The sequence below is a fragment of the Durio zibethinus genome, chromosome 5, assembly GCF_047325235.1.
Source record: "Durio zibethinus cultivar Kanyao isolate XHJ-2024 chromosome 5, ASM4732523v1, whole genome shotgun sequence".
Lineage (NCBI taxonomy): Eukaryota > Viridiplantae > Streptophyta > Magnoliopsida > Malvales > Malvaceae > Durio > Durio zibethinus.
This window is the reverse complement of record NC_143166.1, coordinates 30,629,470-30,649,400: the sequence shown is the minus strand read 5'-3', so window position 1 is coordinate 30,649,400 and position 19,931 is coordinate 30,629,470. Positions and strand designations below refer to the sequence as shown.

At 31.0% G+C, this 19,931-nt stretch overlaps 3 protein-coding genes across 10 annotated transcripts; 1 reads left to right on the top strand and 2 right to left on the bottom strand.

Moving 5' to 3' along the window:
- The first annotated feature begins 6,437 nt into the window (after positions 1-6,437).
- On the top strand, positions 6,438-8,927 carry LOC111282467 (ubiquinol oxidase, mitochondrial-like). The gene is made up of 3 exons (XM_089761504.1): positions 6,438-6,931; positions 7,691-7,819; positions 8,251-8,927. Exons 1-3 carry the CDS (start codon positions 6,752-6,754, stop codon positions 8,821-8,823), a joined length of 882 nt encoding a protein of 293 aa, XP_089617630.1. The 5' UTR covers positions 6,438-6,751; the 3' UTR covers positions 8,824-8,927.
- A 2,372-nt stretch (positions 8,928-11,299) lies between these two features.
- Positions 11,300-14,532, bottom strand: LOC111283066 (copper-transporting ATPase PAA1, chloroplastic-like). Of its 3 annotated transcripts, none has more exons than XM_022871456.2 (5): positions 13,961-14,532; positions 13,803-13,856; positions 13,570-13,723; positions 11,599-11,676; positions 11,300-11,497 (listed from the first exon to the last, which is right to left on the bottom strand). In XM_022871456.2, exons 1-4 carry the CDS (start codon positions 14,384-14,386, stop codon positions 11,642-11,644), a joined length of 669 nt encoding a protein of 222 aa, XP_022727191.2. In that variant the 5' UTR covers positions 14,387-14,532; the 3' UTR covers positions 11,300-11,497; positions 11,599-11,641. The 3 variants fall into 3 exon arrangements, with proteins under 3 accessions (XP_022727191.2, XP_022727189.2, XP_022727190.2); XM_022871454.2 differs by having other exon boundaries at positions 11,599-11,718; positions 13,961-14,505; XM_022871455.2 differs by having other exon boundaries at positions 11,599-11,682; positions 13,961-14,498.
- Positions 14,533-14,974: 442 nt separating this feature from the next.
- Positions 14,975-19,530, bottom strand: LOC111282101 (potassium transporter 7-like). 6 transcript variants are annotated; one of them, XR_016342286.1, is made up of 6 exons: positions 19,130-19,522; positions 17,410-17,593; positions 17,215-17,265; positions 16,411-16,671; positions 15,986-16,038; positions 14,975-15,843 (listed from the first exon to the last, which is right to left on the bottom strand). XR_016342286.1 is itself a non-coding variant. In XM_089761060.1 (5 exons), exons 1-5 carry the CDS (start codon positions 19,436-19,438, stop codon positions 15,610-15,612), a joined length of 831 nt encoding a protein of 276 aa, XP_089617186.1. In that variant the 5' UTR covers positions 19,439-19,522; the 3' UTR covers positions 14,975-15,609. The 6 variants fall into 6 exon arrangements, 2 of the variants coding, with proteins under 2 accessions (XP_089617186.1, XP_089617187.1); XR_016342288.1 differs by having other exon boundaries at positions 15,762-15,843; positions 16,446-16,671; XR_016342287.1 differs by having other exon boundaries at positions 15,774-15,856.
- Positions 19,531-19,931: the final 401 nt, after the last annotated feature.

Below are 19,931 nucleotides of genomic sequence, written 5' to 3'. Positions count from 1 at the left end.
TAAACTAGTATATTTTTTGTTATGATTTAAAAACAAATAAAAAAATAAACTCAATAAATTTATTTCTTTTTATTTATGCAAATAAAACTACAGTACACAACTAAATAACAATAAGAAGAAAATCAGTGTTAGATAACTTTTAAACTCTAATAAATCATGTTGGTCACTTTGATATAATTTCTCGAGTCTAAAGTTATCAAGTAATTATCTGATTAGATATTTTCTTTTGGAAAATAAAGGTATAAAACACCAAAATTTAAATATTATTATCTGATTAGATATTATCTATAGATAAAATTTTTATTTAAATATATTTATGGATTAAAGTTTTATTAAAATTTAAATGAAAAATCAATTTAAATATAAGATAAATAAATAAATAAAACTATTATTTAAATATATTTATGAATTAAATAAAATTATATAGCTTGATTCTTTACTAGTTTCCCATTCAACTTATTTTTCCAAATAATATTCCATCTTCTTACATACTTTAGCATTATTGTTTTATTACTCTTCCATTTAAGGTGAATTTATTTTTTATTTGTTTTAGGTAAGCTCTCTTAGTTTAATTTTGACTTTTTTTTTCATATATTATACACATAAATTCTTATATTTTTCTGTTGTATACATATATTTTATTTTTTCATGAATTTTTTAATCAATCAGATAATATATTTTATCTTTTAACTGATTATATATTTAATATTCCCTATTCGTATAAAATAAAAATAATGCTTTGATTAATTATTATAATAGAATTGTATACCAATTTGATTTATTTCATTTTTTTTATAACAAAGTTGTGAAACTCTTTATTTCTCTGCAGATGTTTTATTCTTCAAAATTTTGTTATCGAATAAAATTTCCTTTACTTATTTTTGTAAAAGTATTATTATTTCTAAAATTTTAAAGTTTTATCAAGTTGAACTTTTTCTTTTGTTTTGATTTTCATAGTGGACGGCGGATTCAGTGGAGATGCAAAAAGTCTTACTAGTGGATGATAGATTAGTGGAGGTGCAAAAAATTTTGTATCAAATATCAACCTTAAAATAATTGAAAGGTACAACAAATATTTGAAAAGTCATATAAATGTTAAATATTATAATATTACTGAAATTCATACAAAAAAAATATATTCACGTAAGTATGTTATAACCTATATTATTTAAACATTTAAAATCATTATTTTTTTAAAATAAATAAAACTTATCTTAAAATTATATAAATCTATAGGTATAAAAAAATGATAAAAGAAGTTGGAAATGATGCAAATTCCATAAAGTTTATTTAAAGTGATAAGATTTTTAGTTTTTATTTTAATATTTTGTTGGTATACTTAATAATATTATTTATAATATCTTTTGAATGTATTTTCTTCCTCCAATATTATTTATTGTATAGTTTAAAACTTTGTAAATTTTTATTATGATTAGAAATTTTAATTATATTATTTATATTTTACATATATTTTGAACATATAAATAATTCAATAATAGTAATTTATATTTTATTTAAATTTAAATAAAATAAAAATAATCCATTCATCGCACAGGTGGCAAGGTAGTAAGATGATATATAAAATTACTATGCAATAAAAAATAAATAAAAAAAAAACAAATCTTTAAATTTAAATTTTGAAAATACTTCTATTTATCCTATTTAAATTAATCAAATTTCAAAAAAAAATTAGATGAGAAAAAAATTTGGACTACAAGTTGATTATGTGAAAATATGAAACTACGATACTGACCTTTTTAAAATTAAAATTAACTTATCATAATAATTTGAAACTTAAAGAAATACTAACCAAATCAACAGAGATATCAAAATTCTAAAATCTCAAATATAGAGTAATATTTATTTTTATAAAGTTTCATATAATCCTCTTGTATTGATTTTTTAAAATTAAAAAACAAACATATAACCTTTTTAAATTCAAAAATACTTATCAATTTGAAATATATATATATATATATCCTAATTACCATCCAATATTAATACTATTTGCAACTTTTCTTTCAAATTTTTTTTTCTTAAGTAATATTTTTTCAATTCATTTTTTCTTTCACATTTGCTAATTGTTTTAATATTTTGTTTAGAAATTTGATTAAAAACACATAAGTGAAGGTATCTGATTATTTATTTTATGATGTAATTCATTATTCAATAGTATTTTTTTGTATTTTGATTCACATCTATTTTTTATTTTTTCTTAATGATTTTGAGTTTGATCTTAATAGTGATGGGATGTCTATTTTTTTTTTAGAATCATTAAAAGGAAAAAATTGTTATGACTGATTATTTTCAAAATAAAATACATATTTTTATGAGATGTCAATTGTATATATAAATTTTATATATGGTATAGATATTGGAGACTTTGATATAACTTTGCAAATAATACTAATTTGTGTGTGTGTATATATATATAAAAATTAATTAATTAATTAAATTATGCATTGCACAAGTTGTAAGCTAGTTATTTTATATTACAAATAATAATTATGCTTTTAAGAATTGAAAATTATAAAAATGCTTCAAAACATTTAATATTTGGAGAAATAATACTTATAAAATTTATAAATATTATTTGATTAAATTAATATTAAACATATGAAATATAAAACATGTAACAAAATAAACAGATTTAAATATTAACACCAAAATAGAAGTTTTAAAACGAAAATAATGATAAAATTTACCAAAAAGATAATATATATGTTTATGTTTAAAGATAAAATATATATTTAAAGGCAAAACATAAAAAAAAAGGAGGATAAGAAAAAAGAATAATATTTTGATTTCTCAGAGGTGTCCTGGCACTAAAAATTTAAGATCAAGACAAGAAATAAAAAAGTAAATAGTATGGACATTATTGTCCAATAACCATTATGGTGAGCCACTGCTCCTATGATGGTCCAGTCTTTCATTGAGGGTGCAGTCCGGGCCAATGCTTTCAACGCTATCATGGGGATACTTGCCAAATGATAATAAGCTATGACATAGTTGGGCAAAGTTTAAGGAAATTTGTCATGGTTAAAGGAAGAAAACACGCCATTATTTATGAAGGGATAGGCATGATGTGCTTCGGATGTGGAAAAATTGGATGTAAAAATGATTTTTACCTAGACATACCATCAACAACTGCAACAACCAACTGCACTAAGGTTGAAGAAGCTATTACACCAAGTCCTAACGTGAAAAAGAAAGGAGACCAGAAGGGATACGAACCATGGACGTTGGTCCAAAGAAAAAAGATAAAACAAAAGCTAAAAACTACCCGTAGTCAAACAGCCCACACAACAAAACCTGAGTCAGCCTAACATAGATAAGGGAAATAACGTGGGTAAAAAAACGAAGACCGGAGACAAATTACAGATGGCTCAGACACGAGGAATTAGGGAAAGTCCTAATGACAAGGCAACCGAAAAAGAGAAAGGCAAAAAGCCCATTTAACAGCCTAAATCAAATCTTAAGTGACAATCCCATTCAAGAAAGCATGTAGCTGGGTGCCCTGGATAACAACACCAAGGATACAACGACACCTACACAGACATTTTGCTCTAAACCAGAAACAACACTAGAAGACCAAAATCCAAACAATGTCAACCCCATGGAATCATCGACGTCTGCACAAGCCAGCATTCAGGGGCTTAAATGCCAAGCAAAGCATGAAGATCTTCTTGAACAGGCGTCTAAAGAGGGAGAGACTTTAATAGGCAAGCAACAAAATCTCCCCTTAAACCTCTTCAAATTCTGTTTTGAGTTATCTAAGATACAACCACGACCCTCTTCGCCAAGCTCTAAGCGAGATCAACGTGAGGTGAGATTCAACAGATCAATCTCTCCAAGGGAACGTAGATACCAGGACATCCCATATGTCCATTGTGAAGTTATAAACCACCAATCCACTCCTGATTTACCCCCATATTTTGGCTTTCCTTCATCAATCAACCCGCTTTCGAGGATGGTGGAACCCCCCAGCCCGTCATACCAAGGGAGCCCTCGACGATGGACATAATGGACATCGAACATTCCAGTGGCCCCACTATAGAAGAAAACGGTGGAAATGCACTTCAAGAGCACACCGCTTGCGGCTATGAAGCTGGTAGTGGACAGAGCAACTCATCAATTCAAAATTTTTGCCAGCTCCCTGGTGATACAAGGACTAGAGAACCTATTACACAAGATAGAGGTTATATTGAGGGTGGACCCAGAACTGACCCAAGAATGGAAAATGAGCCTGTTTCTGAAGTTTCCCACTCCCCACCAGCCTTGTGATCCTATATCTATTGTTTTTTGGAATTGTCGTGGAGCACGTCACCCAGACTTCATTAGGACTGCAAAGGATTTGGCAAACTACCATCAACCACTTATCAGGGTTGTAGCAGAAACACGTGTGCGTAGAGAGGATGTCAAGCACATCATTGATCAACTTCCTTTTCATGCTTGGAAAGATACGAAGACCATTGGCTATGAAGGAGGCATTTGAACGCTGTGGAGACTGGATCTTATCACAGTTCACGAAATCTGCCTCACCGAACAGGAAATTCATCCTTTAGTTAAGGTAATGTTTTCTAATCTGTCTTGGTTATTTTCTGCTGTGCATGCTAGCCCTAGAATAAAGGAAAGGAAATTATTGTGGGATAACCTTAAAGTAGTGTCCATGAACCATGATTTGTCTTGGCTAGTTGCTGGGGATTTTAACGAAGTTTTATCCTCTGATGATGAGAGAGGGGGTGATCCAGTCTCAAGTCACAGACTAAGGAAGTTCCATGCCTGCCTTATTGTTTGTAACCTCTTTGATATTGGGTTTAAAGGACCAAAATTTACTTGGACAAACATGAAAGGGGGCTCAACACTTCATTCAAGCGCGGATCGACCATGTTCTCGTTAACCCTGCTTGGAATCTTTTGTACCCTAGAGCTATGGCATCTCACCTTCCAAAAACAAGATCAGATCATTGCTCTGTCCTCATATCTCTTAAAGCTTGCAATCCTTCATTTGATGATAAAATGTTTGAGCTTGCTTCATTATGTCAAAAATTTTTTAATTGAACAATCTCTAAAATGTTTGAGCTTGATAATAAAAGATTTGATCCTTAATTAAAAATCAACAAAAATTAAATCTTAAATTAAACATTTAGTCCAATTGATTTGATCTATACCTTTAGGCTCCATTTGTTTCGTATAAATTGATCAAAAAATGTTTATATTTTTTGAAAAAATAAAATTTTATTATTATTTGGATGAATTAATGAAAAATATTTTTTGTTGTTTAATTGTTTTTTTTTTAATTTTTTTTCAACTAATACTAATATAACTATTAAAATAATAAAAATTATTTATTATTAAAGTATATTGAAATTGTTTATTATTAAAATTGTTAATATTTAAGAATAATTATATTTCAATATATATAGTTAATATTAAAATATTATGTTAATATAAAATACTTAAAATAAAATTATTTATTATTCTTATATTAATATTTTAAAATACTTAAAATAGTATTACTATTCTTAAAATATTATTTTATTAATATTAAAATAATAATATATATTATTAAAATATTTATATTTCATATTAAAAGTATCTATTATTAAATCATAAAAATTATTTTTTATTACAATATTAATATAAATGCCATGATAAATAAAATATATAATTATATATTTTAAACTAAAAAAATAATAAGAAATTATTAAAAATATTCATATTAAAAAAATATTAGTATATTATTTAACATTAATTATTAAAATAATAAAAATATTATTATATATGTTCTTATTTATTATTAAAATAATAATATAATACTATTTATTATTAAAAATATTTATATTTTGTAATATCAAAATAAAATATTTAAAATTGAAATATCAAAAGAATTTTAATGTTAATGTTTTAATTTTTTAATTAAAATTAAATTTAATATTTTAATTAATATAACAATATTTCAAGTCGAATCTAATTAAGTTTAAATTTAAAATATTATATTTATAATCTTAATTGAGTCAATTTTAAAAATATTTAAAATTATAATGTTAAAGATTTTTAATATTAATATTTTAATTTTTTAAGTAAAATTAAATGAAAATATTATTTATTAATATAATAATATTTTAAGATTTTTGATAAAGTTAAATTAAGTTTAAGTATTAAAAATCATGCACAAGATTCTAACTTATGCAAAATTTTGCTTAAACACATAAGTAATTCTATTTATAAACAGTTTTTTTAGAAATTGTCTTACCCTTTTATTTATAACCGTTGATTTTGCGTAAATGATCTTTAAAATAAATAAACTAACAGGACCGGTCTCTTCATGAAAGCCGCCAGCCAGACTCCAGCTATATTCGCGGAGATACAAAGTAGTAGTGCGGAAGACGTACCATAGTTTACCCTCTGCGAAATCTCAACCTATCTTAAAATTACTTGTCTCGAAGCAACGGTAGATTAAGGCACCAATCAACCAATAAAAATACGCTGTGAAACACTGAATCATAACCGTTTTTTATATAACTGCCCGTCTTTCAGCGAATTCACAACCAAAATCTTGAAAAGAAAAAAAGAAAGAAAATGAATCCTTTTGTAGTAAGGTCGGTGAAGCAAGGCCTGATCAATGGCCGAACTACTGCGGAAGCAGCATCAGCAATGGACACGTGCGCAGGTCCGCCACAGTTGGGAGAAGCGTGCAGTGGAGTGGACAACAAAACGGCGTGACGTTTGGTGTGTTTGAGTGGAGAAGGATGATGAGTTCTGCCCCTGCTTCGATGGAAAAAGCGCCGCTGGAGAAGGAAGAGAAAAAGGAAAATTTGCTGGCGGAAGGGAAGAAAGGAAAGGAAGAGTCGTCGTCAAGTTATTGGGGGATTTCAAGGCCTAAGATCACCAGAGAGGATGGCACTGACTGGCCCTGGAACTCTTTCACGGTACCATTTCATCTTTATATAGTTTAAACTTTAAAACTCCTCTTATCCTCTTTATTTTTTATTTTTTTTCCTAATGTCTTTTCCATTTTCGTTAAACTTGATTTATTCTTTCTTGACTATTTCTTCTCTTATTAGGTTCAATTTTTGTAGTAAAATATATTTTTATATTTTTTCATTTTCAAAAGTTTTAATGCATCTTTTTCCTCTTTTCTTTTCTTCCTGGATCGATTCTGCGATTTGACTTTTGAATTTTCGTTTCAACCTGTATTCTGAGCTCCTATGTTCTCGACTTGTTACCATCGATCATAATCTTGTAAGGTGGACTAATCCAGAAGAAAGTATTCATGTCTTCTTTTATCTGAAAATTATATATTAATCCACGTAAAAACGGAGACTACATTTGTTTTAAATGCATATGATTTTTATTAAAATTTTAAGATACCTTGCTTTTTCTTTTCCTATCATGATGTGTTACGTTAAATTGTCATATCTATTCTAAGGCTGTGTTTGGAAGTTATATCAAAACAAAGAAAAGCGCGATTGCTCTGTTCTTTATTTATTTTTCTATTTAGCAGATAATTTAAACAAACAATGAATAAATTCGATTAATTATTTATCTTTTGTTAAAGGATTTTAAACGTGTTATTATTCTTTTTCAAATAGAGATGATCTCAAAGATTTTTGAAGATTGAGAAATTTCAATCAATCTTCGTTTGAGGCGCTAATTTTTGTGCTCTTTGTTTGCGCTTTTTAATGTAGCCATGGGAAACTTACAGGGCTAACCTGTCAATTGATTTGAAAAAGCACCATGTGCCAAAGAACTTTGTGGATAAATTTGCTTACAGGACAGTCAAAATCCTTCGGACTCCTACGGATCTGCTCTTCCAGGTTTTTTTTTTTTTTTACCTTCTCTGTTCCATGATTACATTATTCTTTAATCGTTTAATTGCATTTTAATATGTTCTTATATGTTATGGCTTTTATATTTCAACTGAACTTTTCATTCTTTGTTCTCACATTTGACATTTTTATACTTATGCCAGCACTTATATAGATCCAAGCTTGTCTTGATATTTTCAAAATTAGCTGGTTGTTGCACATTAGAAGACAAATAGGGTTTCTATCGTATGATTCTTGTCATATATATATATATATATGTATATGTATATGTATATGTATATATATTCAAGGCATCGCTGCTTTTACAGGAATGAAAACAAACTCCGCAGTTTCTGTGGGGCTCTTTTGTAGACCTCCTGGTTAAAAGCTTATTCTCGCATGTGACTTTTAGTATTTTATCTGGCTTTCTTGAAATGCAGAGACGTTATGGCTGTCGTGCTATGATGCTGGAAACAGTGGCGGCTGCCCCTGGAATGGTTGGAGGGATGCTTCTGCATCTGAGGTCCCTCCGTAAGTTCCAGCAAAGTGGTGGTTGGATTAAAGCCTTGCTTGAAGAAGCAGAGAATGAGAGGATGCATTGGATGACCATGGTGGCAATTGTGAAACCCAAGTGGTATGAGAGGCTCCTTGTTCTGACCGTGCAGGGACTCTTCTTCAATGCCTTCTTTGTTCTTTATGTGCTCTCTCCCAAACTAGCACATAGAATTGTTGGGTATTTGGAGGAGGAAGCTATTCACTCATATACAGAGTATTTGAAGGACATAGAAAGTGGTGCAATAGAAAATGTTCCAGCCCCTGCTATTGCAATAGATTACTGGAGATTGCCTAAAGATGCTACCCTCAAGGATGTTATAACTGTGATTCGCGCTGACGAGGCTCATCATAGAGATGTCAACCATTTTGCTTCTGTACGGCTCACTTGCCTCTTCCACTCCCATGCTCATTTTTCTTTTAACAGATTCTTTATGCATGCTTCTTGCCATCCATTTTAACATTGATAAAGTATTTTATTGTTGTTTTTTATAATTGAGCCACCATTTATTCTAACTGACGTAATGAAGTACCATCAAAGTCGACCAGTTGGTAAGTTTTTGTATATTTTGGTGTATGAACTTTTGTTCCCTTTTTCGTTTCTTTAAAGGCTTGAATGCATGATTATCATTTGGAATTTATAAATATATAATCTTTTGCTTTCGATTTGGCACCACGATAACACATCAATTGGCACGGACTGGATCATGTTCTTTAAAGATTGATTGATAATTGTTCAGTCTGTATTCGAAACTGTGACAAGATATTTATTCCATTATCTAAGTCCTAAAAATGTCATGAACCTGAAGTGCAGAGACTATAAGAGAACTGGTTCCCTCCTCCCTTCCCTCTCCTTTTTTGAACTTTAGACATTACTATGTTCTCTGGTTATGGGTGATATACAATGCAAGTCCAAAGTACTAGCCATATACATCCCAAGGTTCAATAATGATATTAATGCTTATTTTTGGGGTTCAATATTTTTTGTATGCAGGATATTCATTTTCAGGGAAAGGCCTGAAAATGAATTGAGAGAGGCACCTGCTCCTCTTGGTTATCATTAACTCTGTTGGATGTCGGAGATTCTTCTAGAAATTCTTGTTTGATGCTAACTTGAATAATCTTGCTTTTGTATAAATTAGTTTTCCCTAATGAAAGAAGAGGGCGAGTTGCATATGGTAATTTCCAAATTTGGATGAATTTTTATGATCATTAAAATTGAAGAATATGGCTACTTCGACATTTTCTATTCTAGAATATTTTCCCTTTGGTTTCCGAAATTTGGACAAAATTTCTGGGTAACTTGGTCCATAGATTACAGGGAATTCTCTTCTTTAGGGGAGCGTAAGATTATTATGGTAATGTAATTATTGGGGTAATCTTACTTTTAAAGTGGTCTTAATATTTATGATTTAAAATCATTTGGCTTAGTTAACAATAATTAAATTTAAAAATTAAAAATTATTATATTTGGTATTATTGAAAATTAAATATTATTTTGTATAAAAATGCAAAAATAATCATACATATTATAAAAAATTATACAAATTAATAATTTTAAGGTTATTTACAAAATAATCTATAAAAAGTAGTAATATTTATTTATTTTATAATAAAATATAATTAAATTATTAAATTAACAAATATATTTATTGATGAATAAATTAATTTTTATAATATAAATTATGTAAAAAATATTTGAATTAAAAAATAAAATTAATTTATTAAATTCATTAAAAAAACAAAAAAGTTATATTATATATAAAATATTAAAAAATTAAAAATAAATATGTAAATTATTTTAAGCTTATTATAATGAATATTAATTTGAAAATATATAAATTTATAATATAAAATAATTATAGTTTTAAGATGCAACGAATTTTTAATTCACATATTAAATAAGTAAAATTATCTAAAATTAACTATTGATTATTTAACATATTTCATATTAGTGATAAAAGTTTCTTTCCTTTGGCATAGGAATCAAATCACCCTCTAAGACAATAATTTAATTACTTTTGGTGATCTCAAACTATTGTCACGTAAAATCATTATGTGTTTACCAATATGATAATCTAATTGTCATATTAAATCATCATAATTTTTAAGTGATTAACTTATACCAAACATTACTTAAAAGTACAATGTGATTAATTTTTATGAATTTAAAAAAAGTGATCATATTAAGATTAGTTATTATAGTGGCTCTATGTACTTAAATGCAAATGTAGCAGAGGAGATAAAATGTAACGAGAAAAAATGATCATAAAAAATATTAAATTAAAATTTACATATCAAAAAATATTTAATATATAATATATTTTTATATTTATGAGTTAATAATTAATTAAAATTTATTACAACTATTTTATATCAAATAAAATTTAAAAAGTTTTATTTAATCAAAATTTTAATGCATACTATTTTTTATATAAATAATAATTAGAATTTTAAATATTAAAAATTATCAAAATATTTCAAAATATTTAATATTTGAAATATATTACTTATACTAATTATAAATGTTATTTAGATAAATTAATATTAAATATAAATGTAAAACATATAGCAAAATAAATAAATTTAAATCTAAAAACAAAAAATAAAGAAAAAAATTATGTTGGAATTTTTTAGAAAATAAGAAAATAATAATATGGCATTGTGGTCCAAAATCGTCAACCGGATCCTCCGTAAGTCCGCTACTGCACCTTAAGGCATCGGTCTCGAACCGGAGAAATGATAGGGTTAAACTCACGAAAAGATGTCATTCAACCGGTTTTCCCTATGATTTGAGGGAAAAGGTATTACACCGAAACTAACCGACAATCCAAATGTATCTGAAGGTGTCATAATCGTAATTCGAATACATTGCAGTGAAGGATGCAAAGTCTAGATTATTCATTATTTGAAGAAATTCTAACACTTATGGTAATATGTCCAAAGTCGATATTATTCATTCACCGTTGTTAATGTCTTACTGTAGAATACAATTAGCATTCCAAGAAGGAAAAGACCTCAGTTTCTTGATAACTACTATAAATGGTCACAACTAATTCTTCAAAAGATTAGGGTTCTTCAGCACCAAAGAATCCTCTCTCCAACTAATTTATCCAAGTGGCTGCCGCGGTTGACCTATTGAAAGGAGAAATGGTAAATTAATCATATTTATGACTTTAAAGCCTATATTGTCACATCTAATATGTGGATAAGAGTCATGAATTTCCGAGACATACCATAAGGAATTATGGTTGCTCTTCAACAGGATGTTTTTCATTATCATGCTGAGAGGTCTCCTTCAATAGCTTCCTGACCTGCCACTAAACCCACCAAATTTGCATGAATCATATGAAAACCTGAACATATCTCATTTAAAGTTAGAGGAGCTTAATGGATCAATAATCAAAATTGTGTTATAAGGTTTATTTTCAAAGACCAGAAACACATTTTGGCCTAACACATATAACATTTCATAATCCTACATGATGGAAAATAGATTATACTTCAATCTACTTGCAAGGAGAAACTTCATAACCTATGGTTTAAACTTCAATGACTAATACGTAGCACCCCCAAAGTAACCAAAGGCTAACCTTAAATTTTCAAACAAAAATCATGATCTTCAAGAGCCATATGCATGACACCAAAATATAAGACAGAGGCCCTTAAGTAGATTAAATACTCAATTAAGAATCTACCATTAGCGTGATTTTCAATTAAAAATCTTAATTTTAATTTAATTTAATGTAAAATATAACGTTTTCAAATTTATTCAAATAAGATCTTTCGTTATGAGATATAACGTTTTCAAATTTATTTCAATAAGGCCTTTCGTTATGACTATGACTTACACGTGCAAAAAAAAAAAAAGCGTGAATCACTGTTTTGCAACGTGATAAATAGTAAAAATAGCCGAAAACTCTGTTTACTTCAACTTTTCTTCTTAAGCAAACTCTGCCTTCTACAACTTCTCTCTAACCGAAGAACAAACACTCAGAAATCAGCCTCTTCCTTCATCGATCTTGTTGCCAATGACCACCACCGGTCTTTGTCCTTAACTAGTAGCATAACTTCTTTGTGAAAGAAATCAAAATCTCTGGTTCAACCCCTGTTTTGTGTTCTTCTCTCTCTAAATCCCCAAATTAGAAGTTAACTACAACCCAAAAAATAAGAGCTCAAGAATCATGAAATCTCACCGCTAGAATCCAATGCAATTCGCCGTTCATTGTACTACCGATTGATCAGCACCTCTTCCCTTTTCTAACTCTATTTTAAAACCCAGAAATTCCCAAAATGAATCAAACCCAGAAAAAACCCTCGCTGATGAATTCTCAAATCTTGTTGCTGTGGCCACTTCTGTATATTGAAACCCCCTTGTTCGATCAATTGGTTAGTTGCTGATTGTTGATCTTGTTGATGAATTTATTTTGTTGATTGCCTAACAAAAATGTTTTCCTTAGCCCAAAAAACCTATCAGAACAATTGTTTTACCGCATAATTTTTCACCCCTTCAATGATTCAAAAACTTTGCCCAAATTTTTTGCTTTTCAGTGGTCTCTGATTGTGAATTGCTACTATCCGGCCTCCCTTGCTTGACTGTTCAAGGCTAACTGTTGTACTCAATTTTGATCCCTGTCTCCATATTGATTATCAATTGCTATTATGCTCAAGTTTTGTGTTCTTTTTCGATTGGAGTTAAATGGTTTTAATAGAAAATGTTAATGAAAAGTGCACTTAACGGCGGATGTAAGTCACAGTTGTAACTTAATCTTTATTTGAACAAAATTCAAAAATATTATATCTTACATTAAATTAAATTAAAATTAAGATCTTTAATTGAAAAAACACGCAAACGTTATATTCTTAATTTAGCATTTAGTCCTGTCAAGTATGTAGTTTTTCCGCACACCTCGTTATGGTATAATGTTTACAGCTAGCTGCAAGACAAAACATTGACTAGGAAAGCAAGATCTTAACAAGTCCAAATATCTAATGATCCAATTATTGATTAATCCTCAAACCAGCACATTACTACCATGACGAAATTTTCAGAGAGTAGCAAAACATTATTATGATGTTATCAATTATCAAACAATTAAAGTTTGCTAATCAAGCACATAATCCAGTAATAAATGAAAACAAGTATGCAAATCATATTCAGACAACAAGAAGTTTGATGAGAATGATGATATAAGAGTGCTTATTACCTCGAAGGTTGGATTTAAAACCACAGCTAGTTAGCTGTCTTGCTAGTGCCTCTCCTAACTCCTTTTGCCAATTTGGTACAACCTTGGCATCTGAAACAGGCCACACTATTGCTGTCTCCGTTGTGAGATTGACAGTCGCAGAAGACACTTGGGGCTGCACAGCATAGCAATGACACAATGAGAAATATAACTAATTCAATTTACAGCAGGAAAAAAAAATAGAGACAACTTACTTGACTTTCTAGTATTCTCTTCACACTCGCTGCACACCCGCCGCAACTCATTCCCTAACACAGAAAATTTAAGAGCAAAAATCAGAAAGCTAGCACAATTCCTTTTTTTTTCTAAATTTAAGAATCCAATGTGGAGGGAAAGAAAGGGGGAATCATACCCCAACATCAAGAATAATAACATCGGCAGGCAAGGCAGAGAGCTCATCAGCCGCTCCCGCTCCCAATTTCGTCTTCGAATCTCCGCCGTCCATCCCTTCCCCACCACCGCCGCCGCCACTCCCATCATCGCCACCAAACACGCCTCCGCCGCCGCCGCCGCCGGTCCCAGAAGAAGCGTTGGAACTCGCGACGCAGTCCAAACGGCGGTGTAAGCGTTTGGGAATGGAGGCGGCACACAAGCTCCTTGGAGGAGACGAATAGGAGAGGGAGGCGAGAGGGCTAACGACTCGACCCTGAGAGAAAAGATGAGTGTGGATGGGCGGAGCAATGGAAGGGTATTTGCTGTTGGAGAAATGACGGTTTAGGGGATTGGAAATGGAGAAGAAAGTGAATGTCGGCGCTGTAGCTGAAAGTGCTGATTCCATCTCAAAAATGGAGTTGCTGCATAGAGAAAAGAGAAGGAGAAGAAGCTCTCATGAATTTTCTGGCCTGAAATCTATCTATCTAATCCATTTATGACGGGGTGGCCCTATCTTATTAACTCTTATTCAGATAGCCATTTGCGTGTGTTGTTAGAATTACAAGAGAGTTGACATACAAACGTGTGCAGTTCAGTGACAAAATACGAAATGTCTCACCCATTTGACGGACGTTCAATGGTACGAAAATACGTGTTTCTTACTTAGAGTTCGTTGTGTGTTTGTTTCGTAGTGCGAAATAAATCACGAAGATTATGGTACGAAATTTTTGTGAACGCTTTAACTATAAAATATATATTTTAAATATATATATAATTTTTATTAAAATTTAAATTATATTATTTTTATATCATGTTTAAAATTATCAAATCTAATTTTATTATTAACTCATTCAAATCATTAATGTAAATAAATACAAATATGTGAGAATTCTGTTTTCCACTTGTCACATTAATAAATGAATGTTTAGGAATCAAAGATTTCGAAGTTGAAATAATTGTGTGTGAAGTGTGATAAATCCTTCAAACATAATAATTACAACAAGAGTTGTTTTGATATGCACCTGTTTATAACAGTGAAAAAACCAATACAACAGGAAAGGGGAAACTCCCAGAAAAGTTACAAAACTTCCTAGTCAACAAAGTGAAAGGGATCATATATTAAAATTTGCAGATTCAAACAGCCAACATTGACCAAGAGAATGGTGAAAACAAGCTTCAGTTCCTCGGTGCAACTTCGACCAGAGCATGCTACTTGGGCCTTTGTCGAACCACCCTTTTCAAAGTAATAAAAGCACGTCCCCATTAAACCATGTAAGTCATGCCGACCTGCATGAGGTGTGAATGGGGCACGCTCGAATTTGCAATACCCCTCCTGCAATTCTTTCTCAAGAAAGCATAGAAGTAGTTTATAACGAATTTCTTGACAAACCAAGAATCCTTTCTGGCCCTAATATCTCCATGACCAAGAAGATAAACAACTCCAGATTCCTTCGCCTTGCGTATTAAAGATAGCTCCCTCCCTAGACTGTTCAGCATCGGACATTGATGGGTCTGCAGGGGAATCTGCCTTCACCTCCTCCAACGAGCTTGCTTCTGAAATGGGATTACTAGAGCCCCTCAACTCAGCCAGCAGAGGAACACCAAGCGAGTAAACACTTCCATTAGGAGCTATGAGAACTCTTGAGAAAGAGGTATCCTCAGAATCTGTGCCTTGGTCACCATCACTTTCCAATTGCCTTTAGTCCAACTATTTGGTGATCCCATAACCCATTGATGATAAAACTTGAAGCTTACTTGGAATTGAAGAAAAGAAAGCCTACTCAGCACCATTAGGATTTCCCATAAGATATGACCCAGATAAGCCAACAACAGGCAAGGCAATACAAGAAACACAAATGTAAGCTGCAAACAACCACTATCAAACAAATCAAAAAATTGTAAGAACAAGAGTAGAGGACTACCAGCAATTTCATCAGTCATTATAGTGTATAAAAAGACATACAAAAAGCAGAAGATTCAGTAACCAAGTTTTCTTGCCCATTACCTGAACTGATGGCACAGAAAAGTAGCAAAGATATGCAAACATTGCCTCAGACCCTGAAACATAAACCACCATCAGCATAGTAAGATCATATACACCGACCATTAATCTTCTACATCAAATTCATCAAAGCTGAATCAAATGCATTACTTTTGCTGAATTTTGTGAACATCTTAAAAAATTACATTCCATTGCAGCAAACAAAGCATCATCAGGAGAAACATAAAAAAATGGTTGGGGTAACATGAGATAACTAGATGTGAAACTTCACAAAGCTAATATTGTTACTAGATCAAGTTTGTGGTTGCAGGAGAAAGATGTTGCAGTATGACATTCTGGGAAATTGTCTTTAAGAAACGAAAGAAAATTGATTAAAATGATAAAATTTGTCAAAGTTGAATACAATAATCTTTTATTAATGCGTCTACCTGTTGAACACAAAAGACAACCTCCAAGTGCATACCAGGCCTTAACTGAGTTCCTCTTGAAGTAAAAATAGATGTGAACAGGATTAAATGCCCTCAAAACACTGACATCATACTTAACAAGATTGTAAATTCAAATGCCTGCTAGAGAACAAAACCACATGAACAAAGCAGGGCCTATAGCAAGTCCCAGTTTACTTGTTCCAAGCTTCTGTACACAGAACAAAATTACAAGAAAGGCAACTGATATCATCACCACTTGATCTGCAAATAAAGAAAAGAAAAGAAGGCAAGAGAATAGTTAACTCAATGGCTATTTACCTGTAATACTATTGCAAATCATAAAGTAAAAATAAACTCTAAGATGTAACAGCAGGAGGGAAAAACAAAAAGGGAGAGAGAAGGGCCTCCATCAAACCATGTTGTTTCTACATCCATGCAGAATGTAGGATTTAGCTCAAATTGTAAACTATAGTCGAGCTAAAGTTAACTCTTTGTTATAAATAGACATTATCATGGCCAAGTCTGCCAAAGAAACACAATGAACAATTCTTCACTCAGGATCACTCAAGAAGCTATGAGACCTACAAGCTAATCAACTGCACCACCATCCCATACTATATGCAAAGAACAAGTAAATTTTGATAACATGTGAGTTAAATTATGCAAAAGATTTCTAGCCAACAAAGTTAATTGAGAAACAGGAAATGTCCTCTCCAAGAGAATTTGCTAACGAACAACGGAAAAGTAAGACAGCAAAGCAATAATGTTTCGTAGAGTTGATAACAGCATGGAAAAACAGCTTACCTTGTTCAATTGCAGCAACTCCAACCTTCAGACCACCAACAGCTGACATTACTACATTGGGATGAATAAGTATAAGAATAAGTTACTATCTGAACATTAAAAATGAAAATCAATACAGTTATGCTCCATCCAATCATAGCATGTATCATGGATGGATCATTAAAAAAACAAGCAAGAAGAATAGCATAAATAAACCTGACAATGCCAGTGTAACAACCCCATCAGCTATCACCATAGAAGTACCAGCAAGCACTAACATCAGAAGAAGTTTCTTTAGAGTCAATGAAGTCTCTAGTCTCTCCTTTATTTTAAGTGATCCCTCAAGTTCAGGAGATAGCACCTTTAGCCGGAAGCTAGATATGCGGGTATCTGAAGGTAGCTGATATGGGAGAAGACTGACCTTAGCATGCTGGCAAATCAATGAGTACAATGCAAAAGTACCACCTTCAAGAAACGAGCCACTAAAGATATGAAACAATTGAGATGGAACATATATTTAACATATATGCTTAAGGCCTACATAAAGCTCATGAATAGGGCCTTGATTGGGAACATCCAGCATAACTTCACCATCATCATTTGCCCAAAGAACGACAAGGACATATTTTACTAGGGGGATTAAGATTAAGGTGTATAGAACTAGTGATAATGCTCTAATAACATCTTCATTTCCATCGATAGGTGCCTTGCTAAACATCACACTAAACGTATCTAATAGACTTGTTCCAACATCACCAAATACAACTCCAAGTGTCTGAAAGGCAAGTGTTATTCTCCTTCCTATACCAAAGTCCTGAGATCAAATTTAAATAGACACATAAAAGTAAGCAGAAAAACAAAGGCACACAAAAGAAAATAAATAAAAACTTATCTTATTTCCAATACCATAGTTATCATAGATAGCTTAAGAAAGTTTGCACTTAATCCACCATACAAGAAACAAGCTTTTTCTTTGCAGCAAGAAAAAGACAACCGTTCAATAAAACAAAGCTCATCAACAATCATTGAAAGTTGTCCAATCATTATAGTGCTACAGAAGAAAAGGCCCTGCTAAAACAATAATTCTTTTAAAAGAAAAAAAAATGATATTGCAACATTGATTTCATAGTTTCCCGTACTTTTATATGGTAATTTGTGATAATTTACCAGCATTTCCCTTAATCTTATGATGAAATCTACATTTGTTTAACGCAAGTTTATGCATTCAAGTCAAATCTTAATAATGGGACGGTACAAACTAGAACTAATGGGACGGTACAATAAAGGTGGAATTCAACAGGTAAGCCAAGAGAAATGAGATGCTATCTTGAGCTTATCATGTGTCGCTTTTGTAAGTAACAAAACCAACGCAACCAAAAAATACCAACACTAAGCAGTCCATAAAATAGAAGGCCAGATTTTGGAAGGAGATACTTAGGGTAGAAAAACAAAGTTTGTGAAGGAAGCATTGACCTTCTCAAAACAAAGTCACAGTTGCCTCACCAAACCCTAATATTAATATCTTAAAAACTATACTTAGTTTATGGTCAAATTCAGAGTAAAGAATAATTCAGCAAAAGATATACTTGTAACTTATCGCAGTTACAATTTATGTTGAAAATCAGCGATAACTTCATCACCTTAAATTATTTATTTGACAAGTGAGATCAATAAATATTCATAATGTCAAAATTTTACATTCGTCCACCACAAACATAAACCAAAACCACACTTCTTTCTTCGAGCTCGACTGACCAGAAACAACTTATTAACTTCCTTAGCAACCAAGCAAATTAAAAACAAAACGCATGCCCCAATGCGATCAAATCAGAATGAATTTGAGTTTTTCTAAATTACAAACAGCAAATAATTTATTAGATTAGCATAATAAACGCGTGTAGAATAAACTAAATCATAAAGTGAAACAACAATGTACCTCGTAATCACTTCTATGTGCGTCAGGGACTTCGAGAGCTACGACGTCGAAGGAATCAATGCGTGGTCCGGTGCGAATCGAGCGCTGCTCCGAAGTATCCTCGTCTTCGGAGTCTATTCCAGCTCGATGCCGCACATCATCGTCGTGGTCGTCGTCATCTTCCTCGTCGTCGATCTCAGAGTCGTCTTCGTCTTGGAACACCCACCGAGATTCTAAAGAGTCCATTGAAGCTAATCCTACTCCATTGATCACTCCTCCTCTCTCCGAAGATGATCCTCCGCCGCTACCGGCGCTGACCTCCTCCGCCATGATTAAAAGGCCACGTCACCCCCATTTTTTAGCCCTAAAACTGCTTGCTTGTTATTACCAATTGCTAGGCTTCATGGATAAATTATATCATGAGAAACAGACAAAACATATTTTTGTCACTGTATGGCTTCTCACGTGCATATTTAATAACTACAAATAAATTTAATAATTTAATAATATTTGATAATATAATAAAATATAAATAAATATAATTTAAAATTTTAATAATAATTATATGAATTTAATAAAATTTAAAAAATATATTTTATATTTTTATATTAATATAAATTATAATATATAATTTTTATATAAAATATATTATAAATATATTAATTTTAATATTTTATATGATATAAATATACAAATTATTAAATTTAACTACAAATAAAAAAAAATCGAATTCCTAATTTTTTTCCTTCCGATTGAGATTAGCAAGAAAAAATTTCTTTCTAATTAAATCTTTCTTAGGATATATTGAGTAAGAATTTTTTTT

Bases quoted from the DNA above. Each gene is read 5' to 3' on its own strand.
- LOC111282101 (XM_089761060.1), bottom strand. From the start codon at position 19,438: ATGGCGGAGGAGGTCAGCGCCGGTAGCGGCGGAGGATCATCTTCGGAG. The intron at 17,594-19,129 runs GTACATTGTTGT...CTCCCATATCAG, and splicing joins CACATAGAAGTGATTACGAG to CTACCTTCAGATACCCGCAT. The intron at 17,266-17,409 runs GTTTATTTATGC...ATCCCAATGTAG, and splicing joins TGTTACACTGGCATTGTCAG to TAATGTCAGCTGTTGGTGGT.
- LOC111282467 (XM_089761504.1), top strand. From the start codon at position 6,752: ATGATGAGTTCTGCCCCTGCTTCGATGGAAAAAGCGCCGCTGGAGAAG. The intron at 6,932-7,690 runs GTACCATTTCAT...TTTTTAATGTAG, and splicing joins GGCCCTGGAACTCTTTCACG to CCATGGGAAACTTACAGGGC. The intron at 7,820-8,250 runs GTTTTTTTTTTT...CTTGAAATGCAG, and splicing joins CTACGGATCTGCTCTTCCAG to AGACGTTATGGCTGTCGTGC.
- LOC111283066 (XM_022871454.2), bottom strand. From the start codon at position 14,386: ATGGAATCAGCACTTTCAGCTACAGCGCCGACATTCACTTTCTTCTCC. The intron at 13,857-13,960 runs GTATGATTCCCC...TTTCTGTGTTAG, and splicing joins TTATTATTCTTGATGTTGGG to GGAATGAGTTGCGGCGGGTG. The intron at 11,719-13,569 runs GTAATAAGCACT...AGATATGTTCAG, and splicing joins TTTTAAATCCAACCTTCGAG to GTTTTCATATGATTCATGCA.